At 43.7% G+C, this 10,652-nt stretch overlaps 1 protein-coding gene across 2 annotated transcripts in view; it reads left to right on the top strand.

The window, feature by feature from the left end:
• Positions 1 to 8,375: 8,375 nt before the first annotated feature.
• CCT2 (chaperonin containing TCP1 subunit 2) overlaps positions 8,376 to 10,652 on the top strand; it is a 36,706-nt gene continuing 34,429 nt past the window's right edge. The window contains exon 1 of one of the 2 annotated variants that reach the window (XM_067106961.1): positions 8,376 to 8,507. In XM_067106961.1, coding sequence (XP_066963062.1) covers positions 8,505 to 8,507 — 3 coding nt within the window. In that variant the 5' untranslated portion in view covers positions 8,376 to 8,504. Of the gene's footprint in view, positions 8,508 to 8,565; positions 8,697 to 10,652 lie in introns of those variants that run through there. The other variant, XM_067106962.1, reaches the window with a different exon arrangement.

Here is a 10,652-nt window from a genome sequence, read left to right as displayed (position 1 = left end):
AAGTCCATTGTTAATGTAATTATGATGGAGAAAGTTCATTGACTGTGGAAGTTGATGCTTCACCCATTGGAGCTGGTGGTGTTTTGTTACAGAAAGTTGATGGGAAAGAGGTTTCTGTATATTTTCTGAGTAAAAACTTACATCAGCTGACAGAACTATGCTCAGATAGATCGAGAAGGCCTTGCATTAGTTTTTGTTTTTAATAGATTTAGATATTTCTTACTTGGTAGGAAGTTTGCAGCTAGGACTGACCACAAACCATTACTTGACTTATTTGGTAAAGGACGTCAAATTCCACACCAAGCCAATGCACGTATTCAGCGTTGGGCTTTGCTGTTGTCTCGGTATGATTTTGACCTTGTCTATAAGGCAGGCAGAGAGAATGTTGTGGCAGGTGCACTTAGCAGGTTGCCTATGAAAGGATAATAGTGAGTTTCATACCCCTGTTGAATATATTAAGCTGGTAGAAGCAGTAGATTTTGATATTTCTTTTGGGGTTATACAGAAATGTACTAGAAGGGATGAAGCTTTAAATCAAATCATTCAGTGCATTAAGTTTGGTCGGTCTAAAGGGGATTCAAGATTGTCTTGGTATGGATCCGTGAAAACTGAGCGAGCTGTGAGGACTTTTAAAGAAGGTTTGAAGAAGTTTCAGAGTGGATCTTTAAACACTAGGCTTTGTAGATTCTTGTACAATTATAGAAAAAGTTCACATTCCAATACTGGAAAGTCACCTGCTGAACCATTGTTGGGTCGTTCCTTTAAAACAACCATTGAAGCAGTTAAGGGCCATTCCAACCATTGAAGCAGTTAAGGGCCATTCCAAGAGAAAAAGAAATTTTGAAGTTTTGTCAAAGAAATTGTTCTCTCAGGAAACTCCCAAGTATAATGTTGGAGATGCAGTGTTCGGAAAAAAAAATTTTTGGAAAAGGAGAGCCTTGGGTTGAAGGAAAAAATTCAGAAGTTTTTGGAGTATGAAATTATCTTGTCTAAGTTCATATTTTTGGAAATATGTCATGGATGAGACACCAATACCAATTAATGCCTACATTTACTAGTAACCTTGTTAATCCAACTAAGGATTCTTTCTCACATATCGTTCCTTCCAGTAGTGTCGATGAATCTTGTAACGATAATCTACCTGCAGCCTCAGAAGGTTGTGCAGGATCTTCTGATAATGATGTACCATGTACTGTTCAAAAGAATGAGAGGGATGAATCATGTGTAACCCATACTCCAGTTTTAAGGAGATCAAGCAGAGTTGTTAAACCACCTAAAGATTGAATTTGTGACGATTTATTTTTTGTTCATGATGGGTTTTCTTGATGCTTATTGTTTAGTTTTATGTCTTATCTTGTATATTAAGCCTTGTGCATCATCTTGCGCATGTTGAAGCTCTGCTTAGGACTGGTGCATTGTGGGTTGTTGTGGTTTGGGGGATTTGGAGAAGCCGGCCGATATTTGTAGCAAGATGTAACAGTGCCATAACCATTAAAGCCAACGTTTAGCTATCTGTATTATTAACCCTCTAATAAAGTTCCTATTATCTTATAGTAGGCTACAACCGTACATAGTGCTACCGTGGTAATACCGTCAGACGTATTGATGAGGGAAGGAGGATTGGGAATAGGCTACATCTTCTGTACCCCCAGTTTGCAGAGTCAGTTAGAACAGAAAGGTTATGGACAAGCTAAACGTCTTCTAAAAATAAGACATCACAATCCTTCAAGTCTTGTCATGGTAAAATCATACAGTACCTCAGAGAAATGGGCACAGGAGAAATTATCAAGAAAGTAGGTAGTTTACATTTGATGTGAATATTGGCGGAAAGAAAATGTCATGTTAATCAGTTGCAGTCATTAAGTACAAATTATACAGAAGTACTTACAAGATTAAAATACTTCAGGGTTATTTAAGTCAGATGTACAAACTATTCACCGAGACGTTCAACCACCAACTGTAAGTACTAAAGATAAATTTCTTGCACCAGCTCAGAATACACCTAGAGTAGCCTACTAACAGAATGAGTAGGAGAAGGCCTCTTGAAAGATTAGATTTGTAAGTAACAAGCACAAGGGAAGGAAATCGTTATGTATGTGTTAGTTACAAGTAAAGGGGGAGGAGGGTGTGATGTATTCATATGTAAGTGCAAGATATGTTATGTAACTCTGCAGTGCAATATATCTTCTGTAACTAGCGCAGAGAATTCTCGTACAGTGAACGTGTAAGGTGTCAAAGAAACGAGCAGGTAAAGGTTACTGCTACTTTATTACAGATCCAGGCAGCTTATATTGCGGCCGACTGACGCCGGGCCGTGAGAGACAATGGAATTGACTGTGACCTGAGGTCGAAACAATAAACAATAATATGCAGTGAACGAGTACAAATTACAATACAAAACATACAGAGCTACAATATAGATACAGTCTTGATGCCTGTGAATGAAGAAACATGTGATACACAATGTGTGACATTCGTATAAATACCATAAAGTAAAAATGATTAAAATGCGTGACCTGGCACGTTTTAGGTGTGACTAATTGAGCTTGAAGAAAACGGGAAGTCACCAAAGAAAACAAGCTCAGCGGAGACTTAATTAATGGCGCCGCCGAAACACTATCCTGGCGCCGAATTGGGGACTTTACAAATACTTCCCAAGACGAGGGACGCGTCTGATTAATCCCTGTACCTGGTGGGACGCTGAAGGTGCCGCGGCTCCTTGAAGATAACTGAGGGGCCTCCCGCCTGTGAGGCTGCTGTTTGGGCGGTCCCTTCCTGGGGCGCGCGCGCCTGGGGGTGAGGGCGTGCTGGAGTGCGTTTGGGCGGAAGGGGTGCTGCGTCGCTGCCGGGACTCTCCGACAGGAAGGCGGGCTTTAGCCGGTCTATGGAAACCCAGTCGTTCTTGCCTGGGAGTGCCAGCCGAACGCCTTGCTGTTCCACTCCAGCACGCCGGAAGGGTCCCCTGTAGGGCTTAGTTAGTGGTGGACGGACGGCGTCGACTCTGACGAAGACGTGGGTGGCGGATGACAGCTGTGGCGGCATGAAGGTGGTTGCTTTGTCGATGTATGAGCGCCTGCAAGGGGCGAACTTGCCGCCACGCCGCGGGAGCCTCTGCAGAGATGGGGAGTGGCGATCATCCGTCACGAGCTCTCCCGGCACCACGAGGGTTCCCCATAGGTTTGTTCAGCTGCGGATGGGGTGCCGTCGGCTCTGGGGGCGGTCCTCAACCCGAGGAGGACCCACGGCAGCTGATGTTTCCAGTCCTCGGCGGTGCAGCGGGCCATGAGGGATGACTTTAAGGACCTGTGGAACTGTTCAACCAGGCCGTTGGCCGCTGGGTTGTACGCTGTGGTGGTGTGGTGCGTGGTTCCCAGCAGTTGAGCCAGGGCAGACCACAACTCGGAGAGGAAAGCGGGGCCCCTGTCGGTTGTGATGTGGTCCGGGACGCCGAAGCGGCTAACCCAACTGGAGAGCAGGGCCTCAGCGCATGCGCTGGCGGTGGCTTCTTGCATGGGCGTGGCTTCGGGCCACCTCGTCGAACGGTCTACCACCGTGAGGAGGTATCTGGATCCGCCTGATGGGGGAAGGGGCCCGACGACGCCGATGTGGATGTGGCCGGCGGCACCCTGGCTGTGGGAACTCGCCTACCCCGACTGCGTGTGACGACCCACTTTACTGGTCTGGCACTGCAGGCACTGTTTTGCCCAGGCTGTGGCGTCCTTTGCACCCGTGCCAGACGAACTTTTTTGAAAGCAGTTTGGCCGTGGTCCTGCCGGAGGGGTGTGAGAGGCCGTGAATGATGTCGAATACCTGGCGGCGGCGTGAGGCTGGAACCAAAGGGCGGGGCTGGCCTGTGCTGATGTCACAGAGCAGGCTGGGGCCTCCGGGGGCGAGGGTCACGTCCCGCCACTTGAGGGGATGTGATGGCGGTGCGGGTATGCTGGGGTTTCTGGGTCAGCGCCTGTTCTCTGGCAAGGTCCTGGTAATCTACACCAAGCTGCACTGCGTTCAACTCGACTCTGGAGAGGGCGTCTGCTACGGATTTTTCTTGCCGGGAGGTACCTGACGGAACAGGTAAATTCGGCTATGGCTGAGAGGTGGCACTGCTGTCTGGAAGACCATGCGTCCCCCTGCTTCGTGAAGGCGTGAACCAGTGGCTGGTGGTCTGTGAAGATTGTGAAGGGCCTCGATGCGGGGGCGGGCGCAGCTGTGATGGGAGGTAGGTAAACCTCGGAGTCCGCGGGGTCCGCGTTTAACTGCATGAAGGAGGGGATATCCGCGTCCATGCTCGCTCCTTTGACCCCTTACTGGAGTGGGGTACTCGCGTCAGTACGCACTTTCGTGCGCCGTGTGGTTCCGCTAGTGACGCTGGTGGGGTACGCCAACGAGAGTCAGCACACTCAAACGCTGGTTACAGCGCCGTGTTTAGGCCGCTAAGAGCGTTTTGGAGAAATCCTGGAGCCAAGACTGAGTCGCCGTGTGAGTCCGCTAATGGCTCCGGGATACTCCGGGGGTCACCACTGTAAGGTGTCAAAGAAACGAGCAGGTAAAGGTTACTGCTACTTTATTACAGATCCAGGCAGCTTATATTGCGGCGACTGACGCCGGCCGTGAGAGACAATGGAATTGACTGTGACCTGAGGTCGAAACAATAAACAATAATATGCAGTGAACGAGTACAAATTACAATACAAAACATACAGAGCTACAATATAGATACAGTCTTGATGCCTGTGAATGAAGAAACATGTGATACACAATGTGTGACATTCGTATAAATACCATAAAGTAAAAATGATTAAAATGCGTGACCTGGCACGTTTTAGGCGTGACTAATTGAGCTTGAAGAAAACGGGAAGTCACCAAAGAAAACAAGCTCAGCGGAGACTTAATTAATGGCGCTACGCAAAAACACTATCCTGGCGCCAAATTGGTGACTTTACAAACGTGTTCAGATCGTAGGTATTGTACAGTATTGCACTGTATAAGTACTACAATGTTATTCTCATGTTTAGTATTGAATCTTATATGAACTACCTCTCAGACTATGATTCTGCAAGTTCCACTCCATGTAGGAGGGTAAGATTCCTTATTGTATGCTTAGCTTTGATGCTCATTTACTTTGTATTGTATCATTTATACTTTGTATCTCTTCTTGACTCTTAAGTTACATGTACTCCACCCTATTAACCACAGCAGAAGACTGTGTTTATATCACCCTACATCCGCCATATTTGATGACGAGCATGGAATAGATACTAACAACCGATTATCTCTCTTCACAGGTAAATACCACAATAACAAATGGAAGGCAGTGACATACAACTACTATAAATATAATAGTCAGCCATGTTGGGGTGCAAGCAGTGGTCAGGCTCTCTTTGTAAGTTAAATCGCGTAGTCTCTGCTGTAGTGCCAGAATCCATCTGTTTTCTGCGCCTTACAGAGTGGGGAGGCCCAGTGCCTGGTGGCCTTCTGGCAAAAGCACATGCATTTCAGTTCCTTGAAGGCTACCATTGTGTCGATAGAGCTTTCTGGGATCAGACTGTGTAGTATTGGGTAGATAGAGGCCTGTTGTTTTTATGTGATGGTACCTGCCACAGACTGTGTAATATCTGGAAGTTCCTGCAGGAGGCTGTGGAAGCCTATGGGACCCATGGAGGAGATGGACAGCTGTTTGGGGCCGGTGGTGAGTGGTATCATCTGGAAGAAGGCTAGGTCCAGGAGGCGTCAATGGGCGACGTAGACCAGCAGGCTGGAGTTAACGAGGAAGCTGGCTCTGAGCAGGGGCATTTTGATGTTATCAAACAATGTATTCCCAGGTATATCTTTCCTGGAAGGTGGAGAGTAAGGGTTCTATGGTTGCGTGATGGCATCTGGCTCCCGTTGACAGCCACTAGGTGGAGTGTGCTGTCCAGGGGCTTGCATTTCTCTTCTGTTGATGCAAGGAGGATAATCTTGAAGGAACCTGTGTCTACCGGGAACTTCATGCCAAAGGTACGGTCAGCGATGTAGAAGGTAGTGGAACATGCATCTTTTGGGGTTATGGCAGCCACTGTTACTTTTTTGGGTGACCGTCTTACTCATTTTTTTTTTCTCCATTGGGAGCAAAAAGCACAGTTCTTGACAGGTTTCCGAACTTGTGTTAGTGTACATAGATGACAGTTGGGTGGGAACGCCCTTCCTGTCACGGCTTATAAGGATGCCTTTGCATAGGATTGGCTTGGTTTCTGTCACCTTGGTCTTGGTGTTGGTTATCCGTGGCTTGAAGACGCTTTGGATGGTATATTATGAGAACTTGCAGGCCTCCAGCAACTCATCCACCTTCTTTAGGAGCTTTCCATAAATATATCCTTTACGTTTGGAGAGGGTGGCACGGGTGTTGGGTGGGAAGCAACGAATCCAAGTTTCTCTTGATAGGTCGACCTTCTCGAATTGTGTTGCGTTCCGTAGGCATTAGAGAGGACTTGAATTCGTCCCAGGCTGTTCTCGCTGTCATATCCCCCAAGGGAGTGTTTAGTATGTCGAGGGCCATGGACATGTTTATGAAAATTCCAAAGGAAAGAAATTAGAAAACAAACGAGATGTAAAACTTATTTCGTATAATAGATAGATAGGCAGATAAGTTATTTAATGAATTGACAAACAAATAAGTAAGCAAGTAAGTGCTTGATTGAGCCCTAAGTTAGGGATTGAGCTCTCCTCAGTTTGGGAAATCTCGACAGAAGCTAAAACTGTGGAATCTGTGGAACCATGCCCCAGGCAAGGTGTAAGAAAACTAAACTTAGCACTTGAGATGTTCCAACAGCCACAAATATCAGCATGGATACTTCAGTCAGTTTAAGCAAAGCATAACTGAATGAAAAAGATAGTCTCTCTGTTGCTCCGTTATAATATTGAGGAGAACTTTTGTTCTCTTTTATTGCACAAAAACAAATGTACGCTTTAATGCTTATTTTTTACATGTGCCACAGGTCTTGATTTAATAGAACCAAATCTGGAAAAATGAGTATTCAGCAGCTAGTTCAGTGATAATTAGGCAACATAAATTAGTTTTGTACATATGAAAAGGGATAATTGTAAGAAAGAGCTCTGCACAGAGATATTCTTTATTAATAAAACTTTTTGACTGAACAGCATAGAAAAGGATGTATATAATGCAGTGCATGTGAGATTGCTTGAAAAATTTACCGAAATAATGTGAGATATTTACTGCCTTGTTAATGTTGTTATGCAGAAAAGCTCCGCTCGACGCCACGTTTAGCACCAGCCCCGCAAGGATTAACGTAAGAATAAACACAAAAAACAGGAATTTTGTCACACAATCACGGTAAATTTCTCAAGTTATCTCAACAGTACTGCATCATATACACCCTCCTCTAAAGGCTATCGTTCAGTCAAAAAATTTCACTATGAAGCAATATCTCCGTGCTGAGCTCTGCCTTTGACTTACCGAAAAAGATACACTGTAAAGTCACCTACAGAGCCGTCAGCGGGAGTCTCCATCGAACGTGTCATTCGCTAAGTCTCCGCTGAGCAAGTTTTCTATGGTGACTTCTCAGTTTCTTCGCCGTACAATTAGTCACGCCTAACGTGCCAGGTCACGCGATTTCAATCATTTAAACTATATATGTATTTGATCACCTATTATCAATTGTGTATCTTGTATTTCTTTATTCGCAGGCATCAAGATTATATCGACATTGGAATTCTGTCTGTCTTTATATTGTAAACTGTATTTGCTCGCTGTATATTATTGTTAATTATTATTGACCTCGGATCACACACAATCTCATTGTCTTGCGCGGTTCGGCGCCAGTCTGCCGCTATATAAACTGCCTGGATCTGTAATAAAGTTTACGGGCTGCTCTAGGAGCAAGAGCCCGTGCCAGCACAAGGCTTGCTTAATCTTAAACAACAACAACAACAACAAAAGTAATAAAGTAGCAGTCACGTTTACCTGCTCGTTTCTTTTGCACCTCTTACAACACTGCCGTTAATATTTTCATAATGAAAATTATAAGCTATTTAATTAATTTTTATGCTTATTTCGTTTCAGTAATGTGTCTCTTTATCAGTAAGGGCATTTTCTTATAGTGGAAATGTCAGGTCGGGTAAAATAGAGAAGTTCATAATAAAACATAAGCATCGGTTTTCTCTCATAAAAGCTGAACATATACAGTTGAAAATGGGAATACAGCAAAATAATATATTGTGTCTTTTTATTTTGCTGATATTTTAATAGTTAGCATAAAAATAAATAATTATTAGTGAAATTTATTTACTTAAATTAATTTATTATTTTATTTTTCATAAATTAATGCTCAGAAAAGAAGCGTTAGTGATATAAAAATCATAATTTGAAACTGCACGAAAGAGAGACACTACTCCAAAGGAAGATATTTTGCGGCTGCTATTTAAGTGGGTAGACTGCACGAGGGCCTTCGCGAAGCTTCTGGTACAAATATCTTTGTTATTAAGTGAAAATATAATTAAACGGCACAATGGTAAGTCAAGAATTACAGTATATTCATTAAAATAGAATATTTATATGGGTTTTGTAAGTTAGATTATGATGGAGGCATGCAAATAGGCTCTATTAGTTGTCGGCGCCTTGTTGTCAAATGTGAGTCATTCTCTTTCGATCAGCAGCGGTACAGGATAGGCGGGCTGACCCTTTTCAATCAACAAAAATGGTGCGTGACAATTTCATTTCTTGCTGTGATGTTACTTACCATCATAAGTAGTGACTTTACGCTGCCGTGTGTGTTCCAGTGGCATTTTGGCTGGCTATGGCATTATTCCAGGGCGTAGCTCGCGGTATGCAGTGACATGTGAACTTCAAACCAATATTGCGGCTCGTGTCACCTGTCTTATGCAATTGAAACTAGGCCTCCTGATCCACTGGTTTTGACTTTATAATATTGAGATTTCCATATTGATTGAGGTTTCCCTCAGTTTTGCAGTGTTGGAATTTCCCAACGGATGCCAAATTTAGGTAATGGTAGGCTAGCTAAGATGGCCTAAACATTGGTGTTTCATTTTGCTACATGATTTTAGGTTAGTCTAGCCGGTAGATCTAAGTAGTAGCTCCGCGGCGGCGATTTCCGACTAACGTGACTTTTTCTACAGTTTTTTGGTTGCTAATTATCGATTTACCTTCAATTTTTGTCACACGAATGTAATTAACCTGTAATTAACCCCTGAAGCCCCCCCAACAAGGGGTTTCTATACGCGATCTTCACAAGACAGAGCACGGCTATGTCTGTTTGGAACGGTTCATATTCCGTCCGGCAAGTGCAATAACTGGTAATTCTGAGTATTAGCTCCACGCCTGTTTTTATGTTGGAAACTGGTTTTTTCTACACTTTTAGGGTTTCTGATACTGGCGGTGCATTTGTTTGTTGTCGGCCAAATGGAATGTCCCTTCACCATGTTTAGTACTGGCCCGGGGGCGGCCGGTACCCCTACGTTAACAAGTTATTGCACTTGCCGGACAGGATATGAACCATTCCAAACACACGTACCCATGCTCTGTCTTGTAAGATCGCGTATGAAACCCCTTGTTGGGTGGACTTCAGGGGTTAATTACAGGTTAATTGCATTCGACCCCCAAAAAATAACATTGAATTGTAAATAAGCAACCAAAAAACTATAAGAAACTGCCATTCCTCGCTAAATACCCGCCGTATATCTATTACTTAGATCTACCCACCGCCAGTATCAGAAGCCCTAAAAGTTTAGAAAAAACCAGTTTCCAAGGTAAAAAGAGGCACAGAGCTAATACTTAGAATTACTGTCTGCTGTTTTTCACCCTAATGGTAAGCTAAAACGTAACTGTCTGTTAATGTGACAGTTGGTAGGCTGTAGGCCCTAGGCTAGGTTAGGTAACGTTTTGGAACAGGCTGGTTGCTCACACTATCTGCACAAGGTCAGTAGGTAAAACTGAGAACTATTACTGCAGTCTGGTTCTGGCTGTGGTAAAACTTGAGTTTAGTTGCGCAGCGTATATCTCGACAAATACCACATTACTTGCAAAACCTCATAGAAGATAATCAATTCTTCATCCTAAAATACACATGACAAGGCACTTACTCGACTGAAATACAACAAAATATTAACAGACTTTTGTTTCGCCTCCCCGGTTAGGTCAGGGCAGTGCATGGTGATCTAAGTTAGGTTAGGAAGGTAAGGTTTGGTTAGGTCAGGACCTTTTGCATATTCATTTATCGTACTGCATGTTTACAAAAATTATGCCAGAGCAGTTTTCATGGATTTCCTATCAAGACATAGGCTGCGCAACTAAACACAAGTTTTACCTTGGTCACTTGCCGACCAGAATATTAATTGCCTTTGATGTATGACTTTATGTTTGTCGTCTTTTTATGTTTATATTAACTGTCTGATATTTATGTCTTATATGCATTCCCGGGTTCTGTTACTGAACATGTCACCTATTTTGCACTTAAACTGGTTGTTACCAAATCAAAAGGGGTGTGGTATTAATCATAAGTTTCACCAAGCAATGTTATGTTAGGGGGTCAGCGGGGCCAGAGGCTCAAAAAAACCTAGGTTAAAGTTAGGTTGAGATATAGCCCTTTTGAAATTCTTTCAAGCCAATCTGTTTTTGTGCTGACTGCAACCTGTAAAAA

The sequence above is a fragment of the Macrobrachium rosenbergii genome, chromosome 7, assembly GCF_040412425.1.
Source record: "Macrobrachium rosenbergii isolate ZJJX-2024 chromosome 7, ASM4041242v1, whole genome shotgun sequence".
Lineage (NCBI taxonomy): Eukaryota > Metazoa > Arthropoda > Malacostraca > Decapoda > Palaemonidae > Macrobrachium > Macrobrachium rosenbergii.
Note: the sequence above shows the minus strand (reverse complement) of the source record. Positions and strands in the feature narration are given on the sequence as shown.